The 23,910-nt window shown below is 41.2% G+C and overlaps 1 protein-coding gene across 5 annotated transcripts in view; it reads right to left on the bottom strand.

Annotated features, from left to right (window-relative positions):
- DCAF6 (DDB1 and CUL4 associated factor 6) overlaps nt 1–23,910 on the bottom strand; it is a 141,989-nt gene that overhangs the window by 2,210 nt on the left and 115,869 nt on the right. For all 5 annotated transcript variants that reach the window (XM_039241904.1, XM_039241905.1, XM_039241902.1 and 2 more), the window contains 4 exons: nt 8,336–8,474; nt 6,501–6,657; nt 5,780–5,868; nt 3,169–3,274 (listed from right to left, as the gene is read on the bottom strand). In XM_039241904.1, coding sequence (XP_039097835.1) covers nt 3,169–3,274; nt 5,780–5,868; nt 6,501–6,657; nt 8,336–8,474 — 491 coding nt within the window. The remainder of the gene's footprint in view (nt 1–3,168; nt 3,275–5,779; nt 5,869–6,500; nt 6,658–8,335; nt 8,475–23,910) is intronic.

Here is a 23,910-nt window from a genome sequence, read left to right as displayed (position 1 = left end):
ACGCCTCACGAAAACCAGCAAACCCCGTAAAGCCTGCGCTCTGGGGGGGGCAGCACGGCCGTCCAACTCCTCGCACAGCACCGAGTCCACCAGGGGCACCTAGACCAACGGGGGGAGGGGGGTCGGGCCCTGAGAAGGAACGGGGTGGGGGTTGGGCCCCCGAGAAGGAAGGGGGGAGGGGGGTCGGGCCCCGAGGAGGAAGGGGGGGAAGGGGGTCGGGGCCTGAGAAGGAGGGGGCAGGGGGCACCACAACGTTACCACGAAGGCCCTGCCTAGAGTCTCAGGCGTGCACTTCCCAGGGGCCCCTCCGCCCCCCCGGAGCCTCTGTGCTGCCCCCGCTCCCACACGAGTAGGCGAGTAGGCGCGCGCCTGCCTGCGGAGGCCGCACTGCGGAGGCCAGGGAGGGAGCGGGGAGGCTGGGGCGGTGAAGACGGTCACATCCTCGAGGATGTTGCCCCGACTGCGGAGGGAGTGAACCCGGGCCCGGCTGGGAGCGCGCTGCGGCGTCGGGCTCCGGGCGCGTCGGGCTCCGGGGCGAGGCCCAGGGGCATGACGGGAAGTATGTCCAGTGCCGCGTCCTGTTACCACGTCTGGACGCTTAGCCTAAGGACACGGGAGAGCCTCGTACGGAGATATTCTGGAAGAGTGGAGAATGGCCCAGACACACGATGACCACCTTCAAGGTCCATCAAAACTTGCAGGGGTCTCAGAACTGCCTTTACATGTCAAGCAGTGGCTGGTCTACACTAGGAGTCTTTGCAGAGGCCACTTTTAGGCAAACGGGCCCGAGGAACGGACTGTTTAAAGGGCCCGCAGGGACCACGTGGCTGAGCAGAGACGGCCACCAGCGGCCACAGGACCTAAGTGACCAGGCGCAGCTGCGGGGAAAGGGAAAGCCCCGCCGCAGCCGCCCCTCCTCGCCGGCCTCCTTGAGTAACAGCTCCGCCCGCTGCAGACAGCCTCCCCTCTGCCGGCCTCCCCCCTACTAGTCAGTCAACGTCCATCGCCTTTGTTCGGCCTCCCATCGTTGCCGCACGTCTGGGGGCCCCCATCGGAAGCAGCCGCCACAGTCTTTAGCGCTGTGCTCATGGGAAGGGTTTTGGATGCTCTTCTGAAAACGCAGCCCAAACGCTATTCAGAGGAAACGGGTAAGAACCTTCAAGGCGTAGGACCCAAGTCCGCGTCGTTTACGAGGCCCCACCGGGGACCTGAAGTGCAGCCTTCGCCCTGCCCCCCCCCCCCCCCCCCCCCCCCCCCCCCCCCCGCCCCGAGCCCTGGGGAGGAACGGGGGCCGCGCCACCTGCAGGGGGCCAGGGCTACCGCAGCACAGGCCACCGACCCCCTGAAGCCCACAGGCTCACGGCTCTCCCAGTACCGGAGACAAGGAGGGAAGGAAAGGAAAGGGGTGAACAACGGACTCCTCCAAAAACTTGATGTCTTAATGATACAAACAACTCGGGTCCATTTTACTTTCCAGTCTTTTACGTAAGAGAAGCCAGAGGGTGCGTGGACTAAGCCAATTCGACAGCGTTTTGGCTGCCGGCAGAAAGGGCACCCTCGCCGCGGGAGCCGCCTCTCTCAGCCGCAGACGAAGGGGCAGCGGCAGCGGTCAGGGAAGAGTCTGATTTCTACAGAAAAACTGAGTTAGAGCCATTCACCAGATAAACTCCTCAGAAGAACAAGGAAGTTTTAAGAATCCTAATTGGCAAATGTTCTAGAAAATGCTGCCTCCTCAAGTCTGAAATCTAAATGGATGAATTTTAAGGGTTACTCACTGTTACTGAAGAAAATGGATCAAAAATAGTAGTTATTAATGTAATAATACAGAAGCCTAAAAGCTACTGCAAAAATATTCTGTTGGACTACTAACATTTTCTGTTTATGCTCCATGTTTATTTTTTTATTTTGTTTTGACCATTTGAAATGTTCATTCTTTCCTGGAAGTATTTACAGTGTGATGATTTTCTCCCCACCTCATATGAGCTTCTTTCAACTCTTTACCTGTGCTGCACACGCCTTCTCCTCCAGGACTTTGAAAAATGCTACATGCTCCTTACCTTGCCTGGAGTATTTGTCCCTCCTCCCTCCGAGGAGGTGGTATTTAATCCACCGCTTACAGGACACGAAGGATAAGCAGAAGTGACCCTAACGCAGAGTGAGGGCGGGAGGGGACAGCATGATGACAAAGACCCTGAGATGGGGAAGAGTTTGACGTGCCCCCACATTCAAAACGGGCCAGAGTGGAAGGAGGGGGCACAGAAGGAGTAAATGCTGTGAATGAGCCTGAAAAGCAGCTTGTGATCGGATCACCCAGAGGGCTGCAGGTCATATTCCTGATGTGGATGTATTCCTGCAAGTGAACTTTCTAGGGCGACTTACAGGGGAGTAAGTGCGTGCAAGTCAGCTTCATGTGCAGGCTCTTGAGCTGTGAGCGGGGAAGTTACTACGAATAACCGACTTCGCAGAGGTTGGAGCTCACTAGGAAACATCTGTGAAAGACTAGTGAGGTGCTGACTCGTTACAGGCCCTCGAGAAACGATGGCTGTCGTTATTGTTAAATAACAGATGATGCCCAGCGTGTGAAGACACTTAATCTGTGGACTCAGTGAAGAACCACAAGCGCCGTCTGCCTGTGAAGTGCACTCTGTTTGTAATGGACACTGGGCCTTTTCTACTGTTATCACCACAGACTGATTACATTCACTTCCTGTTTTTAAATTTTTATTTATTTCTGAGAGAGAGAGAGAGAGAGACAGCGTGAGCAGGGGAGGGGCAGAGACAGGGAGACACAGAATCTGAAGCAGCTCCAGGCTCCGAGCGGTTGGCACAGAGCCCGACGCGGGGCTCGAACTCACTGACCGTGAGATCATGACCTGAGGTGAAGTCAGACGTTTAACTGACTGAGCCACCCAGGCGCCCCCACAGCTGATAAAAGTTTTAAAGTGACTTTGTCTTTTCATTTGGACACTTTTCAATGGATTTGGTTCATGAGGAAGTAAGTTACTGCACTAAGATCAAGGGTTCACAGTCCTCCTATAGCTCAGGAGTTCTACCTGGCCTCATTTTGTGGTTACGGGAAATTATACAAATCACTTTGAAGCAACTGATAAGTAACAGCATGTTTGCCAAAGGTCACAATGGTGTGAATAATACAATGACGGCCCTTACCAGCTCTGATGTGATTCAGTGAGGCCAGCATCCTCAGCATGAAAGAGGCTGGGACCGTGATGGTGTTTCTAGTCTCCTCCAGCATGAGCTCGTTCCGAGTTATGACCTAAGAGGCAAGTTGACCGACCATGTCAGAGACAATGAAGTGACTGTACTTTCCCATGAAGATGAGGACAGCAGTGAAGAGATTAGCAGGTCCTCAGAGGGGTTACTTCATTCCTTACGTGTACGCTATGGAGATTTCCACCCTAAGGCGCCTTACTTGATGCCAGGTAATTAACTTGCAGTGAGGCAGTAACATCACAGAACGCCACTCTCTCAACTGGCACAAAGACAAAGGTCACACTTGAGGCTACTTAAAACATTCAAGAATTCAAGGACTTTTTTCTTGTGCCTTGTTTCCCAGAGCAGTGTACCCCGTGACTGCTCATTACTTCCCCCGATGGCAGAGCGGATGCTCTCAGTGACAGAGTGGTGTTACATTACTATCCCTGGGTCACTCGGATCTCTTGAGAAAATGTTACCTTGACTGAGGCACAGTAATCTTGAAATATAAAAGTTTTGGATTCAGCGTTACCAATCTTAAGTACCAAGAACAGGACTAAATGAATATCCGTAAACACCCAGGGATCTGCTGTACAATCACAGGCAAAGGGGAAAAGAAAGGAACAGCAAAGCACATGGCAAAGGAAAAAAGGAAGAAAGAAAGGAAAGCATGAAAGTAAGAGAAAGATGCTGACGTCATCAATGGTTTCCCAGTGATTTATACGCTTTTAACTTATGGGGCACCCTCAGGGCCCTTTACAATCTTGCCCCAGGGAGCTGCTTTCTTATCCACTCACCAGTGGTTCATAATTTACCTTAGGGCACCCTGGAACCTGCTGACCCTTCATCCCAAGTACTCCCTAGCCCCCCGTCTGCCTCGCGCACTCAGCCCAATCCGTACTTTCTCTGTGAAGATTCCCCCATCCCATCGACCCCATTTGCAAGCACCTCTGCTCCTTTGCACAGGCTTCCAGAACACTGTGTGTGCCTCTCTACATTCTGGCTGACTGTTCACAAGTCTGTCTTTCCCAGCAGTCTATAAGCTCTGAGGGAAGGTTTTTGTTTTTTTTTTTAAATTCTCTAGGGCACCTGGGTGGCTCAGTCAGTTGGGCATCTGACTTTGGCTCGGGTCATGGTCTTGCGAATTTGTGGGTTTGAGGCCCGTATTGGGCTCTGTGCGGACAGCTCAGAGCCTGGAGCCTGCTTCCAACTCTGCGTCTCCCTCTCTCTCTGCCCTCCCTGCCTCACGCTGTGTCTCTCTCTCAAAAATAAACATTAAAAAATTAAAAAATAAAATTCAGCACTGTGACTGACATAGAAATTATAAATGTCTATTAGAAAGCAGATGTGGGAATTATGCTGTGAACTGTCAACCCTGGTCTAGGGCTCTGGCTTTCTAACTAACGTTTCTTTTTTTTTTTTTTCCCCCCAAAAAGTTTATTGTCAAATTAGTTTCCACATAACACCCAGTGCTCATCCCCACAAGTGCCCTCCTCCATGCCCATCCCCCGTCCCCCCCACATCCATCAGTCCTCAGTTTTTGTCAGCATTCAAGAGTCTCTCATGGTTTGCCTCTCTCCCTTTCCCCCACCATTTGCCCCCTTCTTCTCCCCCATGGTCCCCCGTTAAGTTCCTCCTAATCCTCCTATACGTGCAAACATATGATATTTGTCCTTCTCTGCCTGACTTATTTCGCTCAGCATAACACCCTCAAGGTCCATCCACGTTGCTACACATGGCCAGATTTCATTGTTTCTCATTGCCGTGTATTATTCCTTCGTATAGATAAACCACATCTTCTTGATCCATTCGTCCGTTGATGGACACTTAGGCTCTTTCCATTCTAACTAATGTTTCTGAGTAATGGAGCCTCGCTTTGTTTTTAAGCAAGCACAGCACCTACTTGAGCTATACTCACCTACTCACAGAAACTCAACAGTTAAGTCGGGAGCTGATTAGTGCCATGAACCCTATTTTCATAAGAAATCTTATATGAAAACTCACTAATAAAAACCCCAGCTGAAGCTAGGGAGGAAAGCCCAGAATTCAGCATTCGTGTCATCTACGTTCCCTCTTCTCGCCCCACAAAAAAACCTGGAGCTCCACACAACCCAGTTTGGAAGCTGTTGGTTTAACAAGGAGCTGAAGAAATCTTGAAATATAAAAAAAAAAAAAAAAAAAGGAAAAGATTCTCCAGTCATTTCTTCTGCTACTTATGTGGCTGTGATTATGGCGGGTAGCCAGAATAAAACTATTTTCTTAAAAGGACAGAAGGTTTATTAAATGACTCTTCATTGCAAAAGCACAGATAGTCAATCTGTTTTTCTTACACTAGAATACACTTAATCTGGTATTACCAATGATCAATATTATAATTACCAAAATATTTTGATTTTTACTTCTCTAGTATTATAGGCATGTTATTTTTTCTTAAAATTCGACCTCCTTAACTAAATAAACTTGTTTATGTTACTAACTAATAATGAGCTGCTTTGAGTCTTCTTAAGAAAGCATTTCAGGAATAAAGTGACATATGCTCTATAATAAGTATAAGTAAAAATCTTACTTCATCAGCAAGTTTTCGGTTAAAAATCCTGGACTCTTCTAGTGGTGACCAGATCTTTATGTCATAATCTATGCCAGATGAGGCTAGAACTAGAAATAAAATGTTCATTTTAATATAAAGCATAAAAACCTGGCATTAAGACATGCATATATGTTATCCATTATGCATGTCTATATACATGCATGTATATGTACAGTAAAACTGAGCTGGAATGGAAACAGTACTGATAAATATTTTTTAACTGAAAATATTATTTTGAATATTTCCTAAATGTTACCCTGGAACATAATTTTAAGACCATCTTGAAATCACTCAAAATTCTTTCTTGTCCATTGCTCTTTAATGAGAAACATGGGCAATGTCAAATGGAAGGCAAGAACAAGCCAAGCTCCTTTGTTCTGGTCCATTAACTTGGACGCGTGAAGACTGAAAAGGCTCAGAGGTGGTGTTCGGGTAAGTGGTGCGAAGTGCAGTCAGCCAAAGCTCCTGCAAGTGCTGATACTTAGAAGAACTATTAGGAGGATAAACTACTTTACAGTATTTCCCCACTTTCCTCCAAAAGGAGGTTCTAAGTATTTCTGTTTTAAACCCAATGGGAATCCTAATGGACTCCAGTGGCTATCTTCTAGGAGAATTTGCATTATTTTTATCTTAAAAAATAGAACAAAACTGGAGCTGAGAAACGAATTTCCAGCTTCTGCCTTATGAAAGGCCGTCTTACTTGGGTCAAACGGATGTGGCTGCAGGCAGTTCACCACATGATTATCAGCTTCCAGAAGCATTAAATGCTCAGCAGTGTGACGATCCCAGATGAAGATATGGCCACAATCAGAACCACTCATCACAAAATTAGCACCCCAGAAATTGGCTTCTTTTATCTAAGGGTTTAGAAAAAGGAAATTACAGGAAAACTTAAATCAGAGTTATTAAAACAAAGACTTAAGTCTATTCTGCAATTGAAAATATTAGAAAATAATAAAAAATAGAAGAGACTCTTTGTCTTCTATTACTTGAAAATGATACAGATTTATCAGCAAGCATGATATGGCACGAAGTAATGAAAAGTTCCCCATGAAAACAGAGATTCTGCTCTGCTCAATCTGTATCTATAAGGCCTGAAACAGTACTTGGCAAGAGTGGGTCTGAGTCAGTAAGTGCTAAATGAATGACTGGGATTTCTGGGGCTGGGGCAGCGTAATGGAAACTTCCATATATGTTGCTGACCTTTCCAAAAATGGTTCCATTTTAGGTTTATAATAAAAACAGTTCATTAAAAAAAATGAATGGTTCCTTTTTGTATTTTGCTTTATGCCAGAAGAACAGAAAGTACCAATCTTTTTATTAGCTATTCTCCCACAACTGAGAAAGGATAAAACGTGTTGACTTCTACGAAGCAATGAGACAAAGGAGGAGGATGCACTGGAATGGTTGTGATGCCGTATTTCAGTGGATGCATGTGAATAAACGATCCAACATCTCTGTAGTTCAGGATTTTTTCAATCATTTCATCAGCACCGCTACTTTGCTCTTTTTGCCGAAACGAAAGGGGTGGCTGGCTTTGTTGTTACTTAGCACCACTGTTCTATTTCCTTGTCTTCCATTCCTACCCCTAAGTATTTTCCTCCAAAATGTTAACCACAAAATCTAAGAAATGTGCACTGATTGCTTCTAGTAAGCATTCTGTTTAGAGTGATTAAACTGATACTATCAATGACATCTATAGAGAGAGCTAATGATTTCCCTGGCCCAAATAACTTTTTTGTTTAGCAAGCTCTACACACAACGTGTGGCTTGAACTCAGGTTCCTGATATCAAGAGTCACACATTCTACCGAATGAAGTGTTCCCACAAAAAAAAAAAAAAAAAAAAAAAAAAAAAATCAATTTTTGCCTTGATTCTGAAGGAAGCAGACTAAACACTAATTCTATAGGTACTTTTGGATAACTCAATGAATATGTAAGAACAAGACTTTCTAAATATGAACGGTTCGGAGTTATCAATGATGCTAGTCATCTCACAAGATCTTAATATCACACTGGGTGTATAGGCTTGTGGACTTTAAGACGTGCAAAGATCTTAGAGATCATCTAGTCTATTCTTTCATAAAGGCAGACACTAAAGTCTAGAGAGACAAAGTGACTAAAACACATCTTCACTTGTCAGTCTTAAGAAGAGTTATAATTAAAGTAACTGGACATTTTGCAATGAGCCTGGATTTCCTATATCTAAATCTTCTTCTCCAAACCAACAGAGGGCGCTAATATGAGCTAAAAAAATCGACTAGGCAGGTAGCAAGTGCGAGAAGAGTTACTTGTACCAGCTAAAAAATTTCAATTCTACAATACTTCCTTAGTAGGGCAGAATTTTCTTTAAACAATAATGGCCTTTGGCAATATATTCTAGGACTAAAAGAACCATGTTTGGGTAAAGAGGTAACTCTTAAGGTACAATAATGCTATCCTGGAAGCACACTGGTAACGTAAGATTATCATCATGGAAAAAATTCATATTGTGAATCTGCAGTTTCTCGCAAAGAGCGCCATGAGCATTCGGTACCATTGTCCTGGAGTTGCGATGGCCCTTATAAACCATCTTTACTAGCGGCCTTCTAATGTTCAAAGTATCCAGTTCTTCCATTTCTTTCCTTTCTTTTCTCCTCCTGAAGAACTCCTGAATGCGGGCAACAGCAGAGCGCCTGTGAATTACATGTTAAAAGAAAAAACAAAAATAAATGAAAAAAAAAAATCCACAGGCCACTAGAGAGTGAAAATGAGGGACATTAAAATACGGCAAAGTCTAGAAAATATTTGAATTAAACATTATCTCAATAAGGCATCCCCAACCAAAGCATAAGAAGGCAGACACAACAGTGAGACTACATCAGACTAGTTGAGTTACTAAAAATATTTTAGTGAAAAGATCACTTAGAAATTTGGTACTGGTTGAGAGTAAACGAAATCGCATGCGGCACATTGGTTTTTAAAGGGCTATTTTATAAAAACGTAATATAGACAAAATTAATATGCAATTTACTACAAATACAACAAATCCTATTCAAGATCATTTCTCCTCTCCATATGAGGAAATGTAAAGGCATAAAGAGAAATGAGAAGAAACAAAGGGTAACATGTAGTGGGTAAACTTGTTTTGAGTTCACAGTGTTCCCAGCAAAGAACAAACTAGTCAAGAAAAAGAGAATATTAATATATATACAATAAAACAAGGACTTTCAAATGGATTCTAGTCTATATGGAGTCCATATCAGAGAACAGATTTGGAGCTAATGAGGCAGATTCTACTCTCCTCAGAACTGAGTTGGCTACAGAGCTGGAGACTGAAGAATACCGGGCTCTTTTTAAGACTAATTATTAGAAGAAACTTTCCTAACATAGGATATACTTAATAAGATTGTTAGTTTGAATTTGTTATTTAAAACATTATATTTTGGGGCACCTGAGTGGCTCAGTGAGTTAAATGTCCAACTTCAGCTCAGGTCATGATCTCGAGTCCGTGGGTTCGAGCCCTGCATCAGCCTCTGTGCTGACACCTCGCGGAGCCTGGAGCTGCTTCAGAGTCTGTGTCTCCCTCTCTCTCTGCCCCTCCCCTGCTCACTCTGTCTCCCTCTCTGTCTCTCAAAAATAAATATTAAAGAAATGTTTTAAACATTATGTTTTGACACCAAAAAGGTCTACAAATCAGTAAGAAAACTGAACACTGTAACAGAAAAACAGGCAAAGGACAGGAGTAGGGAAATTATAGAAGAAATGAATTGTCAGTAAATATACAAAAGCATGCTGAGACTCACTTATAATAAGATAAAAAAAAAAAAATCAAGGGGTGCCTGGATGGCTCAGTTGGTTGCGTGTCCAACTTTTGACTCAGGTCATGATCTCATGGTTTGTGGGTTCGAGCCCCGCGTCAGCACAGAGCCTGGAGCTGCTTCAGATTCTGTGTCTCCCTCTCTCTCTGACCCTCCCCGGCTCACACTCTGTCTCTGTCTCTCTCTCATGCACACACGCTCTCAAAAATAAATTAAAAACATTAAAAAAATTTGACCTCTTTGTCCATCTGTCACACTAAATGATTTTCATGTCTGTCAGACTGCCAGGAGTACAGAAAACCAACAGTCACTCCGAGTAGGAGTCTGGAAGTGGTTGTATAGATCAAAAACAAAGTGAACTCCTTCACGGCAAATTTTTCACTGAAGAACACACACACAGGAAGGCATAATGGGTTCACGGTGTAGCACCATGAATTTTCACAAATGAAACAAGCCCAGGTAAGCAGCACCAGTATGGAGCACCAGAGCACAGCCAGGGTTCCAGAACCCTCCTAGTGCTTCACTCCCACCACTGCTCTCCCCTTAAAGGGAGCCACTATTCTGACTTCTGACTGTGTGACTCGCCTCTGCAAGTTGGTGAACACTAATTAAATGGAATCAGAGGACATATATTTTTGTGTCTAGCTTCTTTAGCTCAACATTATGTTAGTAAGACTCATCCATGTTGTTTTATTTAGCTGTAGTTAATTCACCCCTTTGGTGTAGAACACTACTTTGTATAAATACTTCATAACTTCTGTATTCACTCAGCCGTCGGTGGACGCGGGGCGGGCCAGTTCCTAACCCCTGACTTCACGCTGCTCCCGGTGTCTGCTCATGCCCTTGGCATCACAGGCGCCTCTTCCTGCCGGGTGTGGATCTAGGCACAAAGTGACTGGGCCGCAGCGTGTGATGTTCACCGTTAACAGACACTTTCAAACAATCTTCCCAAGTGGTTGTACCAATTTATACTCCCACCAGCAGTGCACGGAGCTCCTGTTCACTACACATGAAATAATATCCACTAAAATTTAAAATGGATTTGCTCTGATGCGATTTTACTTTATGCTGTACAAAACTTAATATACAAACACACATATATAACATACATGTGTAATATAAATTTGTGCTGTACTACTTTGAGAAAGATTGGAAATAATCTAAATGTTCACACGGAAAGGATAGATTAAAGAATGTTACATCCATACACTGGAATATTTATACCACCATTAAAAAAGATAAGGAAGATCCATTAAGTATCCACATAAATAATGTTGGTATTATATTGCCAAAACCACAACATAGGTTAGAAAATAATTCTTAGGGAAAAAACTCCATGAATGCATAGAAAGGGTCTAGAAAACAGACACCAAACTGTAACATTTTTTTAAAACAATTATGTAACGAGTTTGTACCCCTGCCTTTATAAGGTTTTTTTTTTTTTTCATAAAATGGTATACCATAAGTTATACAGGCTTATTTAAAAGTGCTTTAAAAGCTTCATCCTATGTTTTATATATGTAATAAAAGCAGGGGGGGAATACACATACATTTTAGAATCTGATACAATTAGAAACTTCCAGGCAGAAAGATGACATAAATGTTTAGTTTATCCTGATTTGCTCACTGGGAGGTGCCAGAAGAGCTGAGAGCTCAAATGCTCTCAAAAGACAAAAACAAAAACAAAACCCCCACAACACAGTATGTTGGATCTTTCTTCCTGAAGTGGAAGTAAACAGAAGTCACTCTGAATCACTTAAAAATATGTGCTTAGCAAACGACCAATAAAGAAAAACCTCTTTTCCTAAGAAAGCAGAGTATCAGGTAGTAGAGGAAACAGAAATGACTTTGCCGACAAACCAATGGCCTTAGTATAAATGAAAAATAAACTGTATTACAAATTATGAATTTAGAAGCTCAAATTACTTAGAACAAAATGGGTGGACAAAATTAAAGCTAAAAGACAATACTGGATGAAAAATGTTCATTTGACTTAAAGGCTAGCACCAGATTATGGTCTAATTTATTGCCTAGTAGTTTGTTTGGTCTGACCATCCTAACTTTAAAATCCTGATCTCAAGCTCTATGCTTTATATTATACAGTTCTTTTTTTTTTTTTTTAATATTTTTATTTATTTCTAGGAGAGAGAGAGACAGCATGAGCAGGGAAGGGGCAGAGAGAGAGGGAGACACAGACTCTGAAACAGGCTCCAGGCTCTGAGCTGGCAGTCAGCACAGAGCCCGACGCAGGGCTCAAACCCACGAACCGCGAGATCATGACCTAAGCGAAAGTCAGATGCTTAACCGACTAAGCCACCCAGGCGCCCTATATTATACAGTTCTGATCTAATCAGGGCACCTACGACTTTCTCACTACAGGAAAATTATCTAGGAGAAAAAGCTTCAAGTGCAGAAATTTCAACTTAGAGAATAAAAAGTAATTGTGGATGCCATGTCCACATATACAATCAGGTAATGTCCAGCTCAGCTGACGCTTCTAAAGAAATGATATTAGATAGAACCGTGGGGGAGAAGAAGAGGGGAAATAGTGGAGGAGGGGAAGAGAGGCAAACCACGAAAGACTCTTGAATGTTGAGAACAAACTGAGGGCTGATGGGTGTGGGGTGGAGGGGGGAGATGGACATGGAGGAGGCACTTGTGGGGATGAGCACTGGGTGTGATATGAAAACCAACTTGACAATGAACTATTAAAAAAAAATAAAGTTAAACAAGCATATAAAATTTCAGAAATGAACAATAAAATAACGAGTATAAATCCCAACCCAATGGAGAAAAAAAAATAAAGAAAAAGGCAAAACCAAAAAAAAAAAAGGATAAAACTTAATCCCAAAAAAGAAAATTAAAATACGTAAGTAAAACAGGGTAATTAGAAGACGATCGAAGCAAGTTTAAGTACAGCCATAATGACAGATTTAAACTGACTACATTCACTGATGGAGAAAGAAGAGAATGTCTAAAACACACCTCAAGCAGAAGGACAAGTCTCAAGCGAAAGGGATTCTAGCCAAACGACAGGTGGCTTCACTACATTAGTATCAGACAAAACAGATGAAGATAAAAAGCACCATGAAGGACAGAGAGGATGACTACATACGTAGTAAGTTCAATTTACCAGGAAGATACAATTTAACATATATGCACTCAATAAAAATAGCCTCAAAAATGCATTTAAAAAAAAAATGATGTAACTGCGAGGAGAATGAGACAAACCTTCCATTATGGTGAAGATTTCAACACACCTCTTTCACTACTTGTAAGTCAAGCCGACAAAACCACACAGACTTCAAAAATGGAAGTAATTTTAACACAACGAACAGTCTAATGGTCACATATAATTTTCCACATTAAAAATTAGAGTAATACTCTTTTCAAGGGCCCGTGAAACATTTACAAATTTCACATGTACAAGGCCACAAAGTCAGTTTCCACAAATTTCAAGGAACACATCTACACCAACTACATTCTCGGACCGCAAGTCAGGTGTTAATGAAAAAAAGCTAAATTTTTACAACTTAATTTAGAAAAAAAAAGAAAAACAAATATATATAAAAATACATTATATATAATCTCAAGGAAATAGAACAAAGGAAATAATAGAGAAAAAGTAGAAAAAACAAAATGATAACAATATAGAGTTCTGCCATGATGATGAAGAAAAAATTAAGGGAGTTCAAATAAATAATGTTATGAATAAAAAGGTCATTATAACTCAAGATAGCAGAAATCAAATAGACAATAAAAACTGTATAATAACAAATTTCCAAACTCCGATGAATTGACACATATAAAGAAAACCCTCCTAAAACTGACTAAAGAAGAAAGAGATCATGCAAATAGTGCTATAGCTATTAAAGGAATAAAATTATACTTAAAAAACCATCTCCAAAAGAAAACACTGGGTCCAGCTGGTGTTACAGGTATAATCTACTAAACTTTTAAAGAAAAGAAAAGATCATTCCAACCTTATACAAACTCTACCAGGAAAAAGAAAAACAGGAAATATTTTTCCACTTATGCTTATGTATAACTTTTTACCAAAAATAGGATCATGACAATATAAGAAAAAAATTTCATTCCAAATATAGATACAAAAACCCTTCACAAAATCTCAGCGAACCAAATCCAGCAATGTACCAAAAAGTTCATACATCAAGATCAAGTTAGGTTTATCCCAGGAATACGAAGACTGTTTAACCTGGTTCTATGTGTCAGGATCTTGAAAGTCCTCACTCCAAACTTACAAGTGAAAAGCTGAACAGACTGAAAAATCAGTAACTCTTCTGGGACCTGTAAGAATGGGCAGGACACGGGCACACTGCCGCCCCGAAGACTGGAGAGAGAAACAGGCAAAAAGGGAGTCACAGCTTAGAAAAGAAGAGACTCGAAGGTAAGAACACTTCAACTGTGAGCGAGGGGCTGCGGAGGCCCAGCGTGGACAGCTCTAAGAGTTAAAACCTCCAGGGGAAGCCAGTCACAGGACCCTCCCCTCCACCCCGCAAAATTTACCTCCAGGAGCGAGAACCGACTGCCACACTAAGTACTGGAGAAAAATCCCCTTGAGTGTCGGGCAGGGGCAGAGGAAGTAGTGTGAAATACGCCAGAGCATTCTCTTCTGCTTATGAGGTCTGCTCTTAGTGGAAACTAGTTGGGGCACCTGGGGGGCTCAGTCAGTTAAGCATCGACCTCGGCTCAGGTCATGATCTCCCGGTTCATGGGTTCGAGCCCCACGTCTGAGCTGTCAGCACAGAGCCTGGAGCCTGCTTCTGATTCTGTGTCTCCCTCTGTCGCTGACCCTCCCCTGCTCACACTGTCTCTCTCTCTCAAAAATAAATAAAAAACATTAAAAAAAAAAAACTTAAAAAAAAAAAAGGAAACCAGTTAACTAGAACCTAATGCGCTGGGGTATTATCAGAGCTTAACTAACCTAGGGGAGGGAAACAGCCAACTACAGCCCTCTACAGGATGACCCTGGTCATCCTAGCCCACCTGAAGGAAAGAAAAAAATAACCTGAAGAACTCTTGTAAGTCCAGAGAAGTCTGTTCACTAAGACTGAGAACTGATCACAGGGCTGTAGACTGCGTCCTCTCCCCAGGCCTTACCACCACACTACTAATGGTGTGTCTGGAGCACCTCCTTCCACATGGTACACTACACGGTACACTACATATATTTGAAGAGACAGAGCAAGCATCAGAACCAGACATTACAGGGATGTTCGAATTATCAGACCAGGAATTTAAAACAATTATGATTAATTTAACTATAATTAATGAAGGGCTCTAATGGATAAGGTACACAATATGCAAGAACAGATGACAATGTAAGCAGAGTGCTGAAAATCCTAAGCAGCAAAGAGAAATGCCAGAGATAAAACAAAACAAACAAAACACTGTAACAGAAATGAAGGATGCCTTTGATAGGTTTATTAATAGACTGGACATGACTGAGAAAAATCCTTGACCTAGAGGATGTATCAATAGAATCCTTGAAAACAAAGACTGAAAAAAAAAGACCCCAAACAAATCAAATATTCATGGACTGTGGGACAACTACAATAGATACAACATAAACGTAATGGAAATACAAGGTGGAGGAAAAAAAAGAGAAATATTAGAAACTATAATGACTGAGAATTTCCTCAAATTAATGTCAGACACCAAGTCACAGATCCAGGAAGCTTAAAGAACACCAAGCAGAATAAACACCAAAACAAAACAAAACCAAACACCAAAGCAAAGTAATAAAAAAAAAAAAAAAAAAAAAAAAAAAAAAAAAAAAAAAAAAAACCTAAAAGAAAAAAAGTAAAAATACAAAAAAAAAAAAGTTAAAAAAAATAGGGAAACCCCATAAGGCTATCAGCTGATTTTACCTAGAGAGGAACAAAAATAAGAATCACATCCAATTTCTCCTCAGAAACTATGAAGCAATAAGAGAATAGAGTGAAATATTTAAAGCACTGGNTATTAGAAACTATAATGACTGAGAATTTCCTCAAATTAATGTCAGACACCAAGTCACAGATCCAGGAAGCTTAAAGAACACCAAGCAGAATAAACAACAAAAAAAAAAAAAACCAAACAAAAAAAAAAAAAAAAAAGCGCAAACCAAAACAAGAATCCTATACCTAGGCATACCATTGTAAAAATGCAGAAAATCAAAGGTTAAAAAAAATCCTGGAAGAAGCCAGAGGAAAACAAACATCTTACCTAGAGAGGAACAAAAATAAGAATCACATCCAATTTCTCCTCAGAAACTATGAAGCAATAAGAGAATAGAGTGAAATATTTAAAGCACTGGGGGGGGGGGTGGATCACCAACCCAGAATTCTATACCCTGCAAAATTATCCTTCTTGTGAATAAGAAATAAAGACTTTCTTAAACAAAAAGCAAAGGAATTTGTTGCCAGTAGACCTGCCTTGCAAAAAAAAAAATGTTAAAATAAGTTCTTTATAGAGAAGAAATATGAATCAGACATATGGATCTACATAAAGAACATCAAAGAAGGAGTAAATGTAAATAAAAACTTCATTTTTTAATTAAAACAATTTTTTAAATGTTAATTTCCTTTAGAGAGAGAGACAGACAGACTGTGAATGGTAAGAGGCAGAGAGTGGGAGACACAGAACCCAAGGGCTCAAACTCCCGAACCATGGTATCATGACCTGAGCAGGGGTCAGACACTTAACCAACTGAACCACCCAGGCATTCCTAAACTTTCATTTTTCTTAATCTTAGTTTATCTAACAGATAATAGTTTCTTCAAAATAATACTAGCAACAATGTATTCCATTATGTATGCTGATGGTCTATATCTTCTGTGTATATATGCTTACATATGCTTATATTACAGTGAAATGAATGGCAGCAATGATACAAGGGACAGCTGAAGGAATCAGGATGTGGTCACCATGCAATACTCACGCTACCTGTGAAGTGGTGTAGTATGACTTGAGAGTGGACTGGATTAGCTACAAATGTACACTGTGAACTCTAGGGCAACCACGAAAAAACTGAAGAAAGACTTATAGCTGATATGCTAAGAAAGGAGAGAAAATGGAATCATATAAATGCTCATTCAAACCACAAAAGGCAGAAAAAAAGGAAAAGACAAAAAATTGGAACAGAGAACAGATAGAAAACTATAAAGAATACGCTAGACATTAATCCAATTATATCAATAGTCACTTTGAATGTCAATGTTCTAAATACACCAATTAAAAAACATTATCAGAGTAGATCAAAAAAATGACCCAACTATCTGTTGTCTACAAGAAATCCACTTAAAAATAAAGACCCATATAGATTAAAAGTTAATGTATGGAGAAAAACATCCCATGTTAATAGTAAACATAAGAAAGCTAGATTAACTATATTTCTTTCAGACAGAGCAGACTTTAAACTTTTTTTTTTTTTTAAGTGTTTTATTTATTTCTAGGAGAGATAGAGAGAGAGACAGCGTGAGCAGGGGAGGGTCAGAGAGAGAGGGAGTCACAGACTGAAACAGGCTCCAGGCTCTAGGCTCTGAGCTGGCAGTCAGCACAGAGCCCGACGCGGGGCTTGAACCCACGAACTGCGAGATCATGACCTAAGCGAAAGTCGGACACTTAACCGACTAAGCCACCCAGGCACCCCAAAAGAGTATGAGTTTTTTAAAAAAGAGCATAAGCTTAAAAAAAATTCATTTACAATGGTAACAAAAATGAAAGTATCTATAAATAACTTAAAAAAAGATATGCAAAACTTGTTCACAGGAAATTATAACCCCATTGCCATGGGGCACCTGGGCGGCTCAGTCAGTTAAGCGTATGACTCATGATTTCAGCTCAGGTCATGATCTCATGGTTCATGGGTTTGAGCCCCATGTTGGGCTCTGCACTGACAGTGCGGAGCCTGCTTGGGATTCTCTGTCTCCCTTTCTCTCAGCCCCTCCCTGTTCATGCCTCCCCCCATCTCTTTCTCTCTCTCTAAATAAGTAAACATTAAAAAAAAAAAATTAAAAAAAAACCAACCTGTTACTGAAAGACATTTACTTAAAAAGCCTAAGTAAATGTAGAGATAACTTAATATTCAGAGGATAATCAATTCTCCAAATTTACTTACTGGTTTATTATACCTATTATCATATTCTGATGACTCATAAGTAGAACTTAAAATGTTGATCATAAAACAGACCAAAGGACAAAGAATAGCCAAGTCCCTTCTAAAGCAAAATAAAGATAAGAGACTTGAAGAGACTTAGAAGATACTAAGACTAAAAAGCTAGAGTAATTAAAGAATATGGTATTGAAGGAGAGGCAAACAAACTGACCAATGGAACAAAACAGACAGCCCAGATATAGCCCTGTGTTTACGTGGAATTCTGTAACATGACATAGGCAGCAGAGCAGCTCCCTGGGGAAATTCAACACTGAACAAGTGAATGGGGAAAACAGGGTTAAATAATGGGTACACAGATACATCACAAATAATTCCGGACGGGTTAACACCTTAAACTATCAAAAGAAAACTTTAAAAGAAAATTTTCAATTTTTTTGAGTTATAAGGTAAAGATTTCTTTAACAAAAGTTATATGCATAAAGGAATGATAAAATTCAACTATATTAAAATTAAGAATGGTTTCCCAAAAGACAGCTTAAAGTAAAAAGAAAAATCACAAACCAGAAAAAAAATTTACTTTATAAATGGTAGCAAGCTAGTATCAAAAATATATAAAGAATTTCTTAATAAGTAATAAAAGCCAAGTCAACATGGAAAAGAAAAACAACTCAATTAAAACAACCCAGTAGAAGGGTGCCTGGTTGGCTTAGTAGGTTAAGCACCCAACTCTTGATATTGGCTCAGGTCATGATCTCACATTCATGAGACTGAGCCCTGAGTCAGGCTATTTGCTGAGCGTGGAGCCTGCTTGGGGCTCTTTCTCTCACTCTCTCCCTCTGCCCACCCCCCCCCAAATAAACAAACATTAAAAAGTAGTAAAACAACCCAGCAGAAAACCAGATATGGCCAAAAAGCAAATGAGATGCATTATCTCATTTTGTAAATAGGGAAATGAAAATCAAGACCATGAGATACCACTGTACACCAAATTTTGCTAATGGTCGCAAACTCAAAAAAGTTAAACCAAGTTTATTTATTATTTTGTTATTTGAGAAAGAGAGTGTGGGGGAGAGGGGTAACGGGACAGAGTGGGAAGCAAGAGTGTGGGGAGGGAGGCAGAGAATCTTGAGGAGGCTCCATGCTCGGTGCGGAGCCTGTGCTCCATCCCACAATCCTGGGATCACGACCTGAGCCCAAGCAAAAGTTGGATGCTCAACTGCCTGAGCCACCCAGGAGCCCCTATTTTTTTAGTTTTAAAGACTGTATTTTCAAGTAGTGTCTACACCCAATGTGAGGCTCAAACTCACAACTGTGAGGTCAAGAGTTGCATGCTCTATAGACTGAGCCAGCCAGGCGTCTTAACAAAACCAAGTTTTAAAGATGTGGATCAATGTGATTACTTAGTGATTGCATTAACTTATACTCCCACTTTGAAAGACAATCTAACTTATAAAATTAAAGATTTCATTCCTAGGTTTGCACCTGAGAAAAACCCAAAGAGACATATTTCAGAATGTTCAAGCCAACACTCTTACTAATAGCGAAAACGGAAACAACTGTGGAGTGCCAGGAAAAGGGATAAATTGTGGATTATAAAACAGCAGAAAATAGACGAAGTATCAGCTACACATAACAACATGGGTGGATCTTAATGTAATGTTGACTGAATAAAACAGCAAGTCCTGCCTCATATCTAGTACAATATCCTTTTTTATAAAGTTTGAAAGTGGGTAAAATAGTTTAAGTGATGTGTTATTTTGGCATTTATGATTGGGATAGTTTTTTTGTTTTTAAAGTAAGGCATGATCAACGCAACATTCAGGAGAGTGGCTGCCACTGGTAAGGTGGGCAGGGGCGCAGAATCGGAGAGGTGCATGCACAGATCTAAGTTACTGGTAGTCTTTCAGTTCTTGGGTTGGGTGCTGGGTTTGTTATGATTTACTTATCATTAAATAAATGAAATAAAGAAAAGGAACTAAGTATAAATCAACAATGATAGAGTGTCACAAACCAAGAATTAAAAAAAATATATAATTCTCCCTTCCTCAGATTAGGTTAAAAGCCCTTAATAATGCCAGTGCCTATACAAAACTTTACAGCCACCATTACTATTTTATAATTATTTATATGTGTCTGGGTAACTCACTGAACTAACAGCTAATGGAGGCTGTTATGCTCAGTACCTTTAGATTACCAGCACCTACCACAGTGTTTGGTTCATATAGGTTTATTGAATGGATAAAATAATAAACACAAACTCATTCATTATAAAAACAAAACATCTCAAGGTATCAGCTCTTTATTTGGGAGACAGCACTTTATAGAAAAAATCTAAAATAAATCTAACATACAATTGGCCTAATAAAAACCTAGATTCCTGACTTTTTATTTTGATCCTTCCTCGTCCCCAAGAGTCTTATTTCTTTGTTTTAATGTTTATCTATTTTTGAAAGAGAGAGAGAGAGAGCGAGCGAGCAGGGGAAGGGCAGAGCGAGAGGGAGACAGAGGATCTGAGCAGGCTCTGAGCTAACACTGCAGAGACTGATACAGGGCTCGAACCCATGAACCTCGAGATTATGACCTGAGCCAAAGTCAGACACTTAACTGACTGAGCCACCCAGGCACCCCCATATTTTATTTTTAATACTGCATATTCTAGAAAACTATTTCTAAATGGTCAGCAAAATTTCTTAAGCTTAAATTAGGAAGTTATAAAAATCAGAAATAGGGGCGCCTGGGTGGCTCAGTCAGTTAAGCTTCCAACTTTGGCTCACGTCATGATCTCACAATTCACGGGCTCGAGCCCTGTGTGGGGCTCTGTGCTGACAGTGCGGAGCTTGCTTGGGATTTTCTCTCTCTCCCTCCCTCTCTTTGCTCCTCCCCCATTGTGCTCTCTCTCTCAAAATAAATACATAAAAAGAAAAATCAGAAATAGTCTATAAGCCCTCTTAAAAAAAAATAAACTGACACACTTAGTAGACACACTTAGAAGACTAGGCTAAAATATAAGGAAAAATTAAACTAAGAATTAAAAAATATGAATTACTTTGCCTATTGTTTTCAATACGGTAAATCCTTTTACAAAACACTATCACAGATAGCTAGAGTGGTACAAATTAATTGATATTATTGGTGTCATTAAAATGCCTTGTGGGGGAACAACGAAATTTTAGAGTAGTAAAAAATGGCTTAATCAAGATTAGGAGCAAATTAATTTATTTACCCTGGAATGAAATGACATAAGGAGTAATTCAGTAGCCAGAGGAGCTTGATACGAAAGGGTGCTGTACTACGGACAGAACAGAAGGACATGGTCAGAATGACAGCAGGTCAATTTTAGGTTAACCTATTGGAAGGAATTCTTTACTGTGCAGGTGTGAAAGAGTCCTCTAGTCTAGGTATCTAATGAACTTGATACTCACAATTTAGAATGCAAACTGGAAGAGCATTTTCCAAACTGTGGGATTTCTGTAGGTGTTGCACAAAAAGCATTCGTGAAATGTGCAAAACAATGGATTGAACAAAGCTAAACAGGTTTCTTTGTTGTTACATTTTCAGAGAGGCTTTATTATGTTAGTTTTGTGAATCTAGAAGGATGTATACACAATGTAGTATTTCCCATATTTTGTGACACCATGGTAGAGTGTCAGGGCACTTAGCGCAGCAAGGAAACAAGGCGCACGCTGCCCGGACGCTTCTGGAGGCTCCTAGTCACAACGTCGAGGAGCTGGAGGCACTCCCGTGGTGCAGGGGTGCTCTGAGACTGCCCACAGGGTTTCCTCCAAGAAGCACCAAGCCAAAGCCACTGTGGGGAGAGCAGCCCAGCTGGGCCCCCGAGCCACCAGCTCAATCGCAGGCTACACAGCGTGGAAAGCGAGTAGAATAGATGCTCATGTGCACATTTTCTTTGTGGTAAATACAGCCTGGACCGCTCTGGGGGCAGAAAAAAAGACATGGACACAATCTGCTTACCTGAGCGGTGTGTGTGTGCGATGGGAGGAAGGGGAGAGGAATTGCATTCTTTGCCTCAAAATGTACTTGTAAAGCTAAGGGCCAGCAGGCCTGACACTGCTGTCGTCAGAAGGGTCTGCTCCCATGGCGGGCCCTGGCTGGGGTCTGGGACCCGACTGGGGAGCGCTGCCTGCCTGGGCACCGAACCCCGGTGTGCCTGCTTGCCTGCGTGGTCTGCAACAGTGGACACCTACCTTCCTCTTGGAAATTAGGGAACTGTGGTTGGGTGTGGAGAGCGCCTACATGACCATCCCTCAATAAAAATGCTGGTTTCTGAACCTTACGCAGGTTTCTCTGGATGGGAACGCTACACAAGCATTAATGCCTTTGATTACTGAAGGGAGAAGACCATTCTATGGCCCATGCTGGGATTGGGAGAACGCTGGAAGCTTATGCTTAGATTTTTCCAGACTCTGATATGTCTTTTTCCTTGTCATAATTACTAATGAACATAAGTTCTGTGAGTCTTTCTAGGATGTCATGAAATATGTGGAAAGGCTGTGGGATCCCTGAAAGAACACAGCTGATGTGGACATGTGGGGCTTAGGGACACTGACCCCCACACTCCCATGGGGTTGAAAATCTGTATAAAGCTTTGACCTTCCAAAAACCTTACTAATAGCCTACTGTTGACCAGACGCCTTGATGGTCACAGAAATAGTCAAGCAACATACATATGTTATACGTATTATATGTTGTACATCTAAACTGGAGAGAAGAAAATGTTAAGGAAATCATGAGGAATGTTAAGAAATCAAAATCATAAATTCATAGTACTGTTATTTATAAAAGTACGCATATAAGTGGATCTACACAGTTCAAACCTGTGTTGTTCAGAGGTTAACTGTAATTCATAGCTTTTCCTTTTTTTCGAGTTTAGGAAATCAGAGGAAGAAAACAGTAAGCCAGATCACTGAAGGAAATATGAATAAAAACTTAGAGTTTAGATAAAAAGGTGTCTTCTCTGCCAACTCTTACTTACTTATGCATTTATATATTCTTACGGTGGCCTCAGAGGTGCTTACTTCTTACACAGGGAAACACACACATACACAGTCAAGTGTCACAGGCAGCCTAACAGATGTATGAAGGGCACACGGAAGAAATGTTCAGTCCTCCTTGGGACTCTGAAAGGGGTGGGCCAGGAAAAGTTTCAAAAAGAAGCCGCTTAAGACCAATGTCAAGATGAGGTGGCCAACATGAGGGTGCCCAGTGACAGGAGGGCATTTCAGGAAGAAGGAACACCGCGAATAAAGCAACAGAGGCATTAAGTGTGTTCAGAGCCGCTCCCTGGGGCTCTGCTGTAGTCTGTGCAAATCCCGGCAGCGGCCACGACACAGCACACCCTGTCTCTACCGCAGGCCATGCAAAGCCACGGACCGTGGGCGATGAGGACAGAGGCTGGAAGCAGCCGGAGTGGGAATAAAGGCCAGGCGAGAGGTGATGAAGGAATAGCAGCTGAGCGAAGAGGAAGGGATGATTACCATTTTCTTATTAAAAGAAACATTAAATATGGCACCTACCATTCAGAATCTCAGCAGATTAGGGTTCAGATATATTCACAAAACACTATAGGACAGACCCCCATGAAGACTGACTGTATCAGATCATAACATGTGACGATTCTGTTTTTCTAATTTTATTTTTCTAGTCTTATCTTAAGCAGAACTTTACATTCCTTGAGCATTGTCAGTTGCTGTTAAAGGGGAAGCCGACTGAATGTGTGCTCGATGTCAGGAAAAAACTACCTTGTAATTAGAAATTTCCTCCATATAGGTAAGAAAGAACAGAGGTAAAGAAGTCATCTTATCTCATTTGCTCTGAGGGAAGGGACGAGGCATATTCTCTGTTTTACTGTTGTTTATTGGTTCATAATACTTTCACTTCAGGGTTTTAGCTTTTCTGCAACCTGTTTAAAGCAACACGGTACTTTTTGCAATCTTCACTGTAAAAGCAGAAACTGGCTTTGAGTACTGAGGATGAAAGGTATAAATCAGAAAATCAAAAAGCCCTTAAACAAATTCCACTTTATGTTTCATAGTCTCCTTTATTTTAGAAACTAATGAATGGCAAATAACAGACACGTGTCACTGTAATTAAGTACAAAGTTGATTCTTTCAGTGAACCAGGTTTGGGGTAGATGAATAACGGGATTGAAGCTCACTTTAAAGTTGTATTTAA

The sequence above is a fragment of the Hyaena hyaena genome, unplaced genomic scaffold (genome assembly GCF_003009895.1).
Source record: "Hyaena hyaena isolate Hyena2069 unplaced genomic scaffold, ASM300989v1 scaffold_201, whole genome shotgun sequence".
Classification (NCBI taxonomy): domain Eukaryota; kingdom Metazoa; phylum Chordata; class Mammalia; order Carnivora; family Hyaenidae; genus Hyaena; species Hyaena hyaena.
Note: the sequence above shows the minus strand (reverse complement) of the source record. Positions and strands in the feature narration are given on the sequence as shown.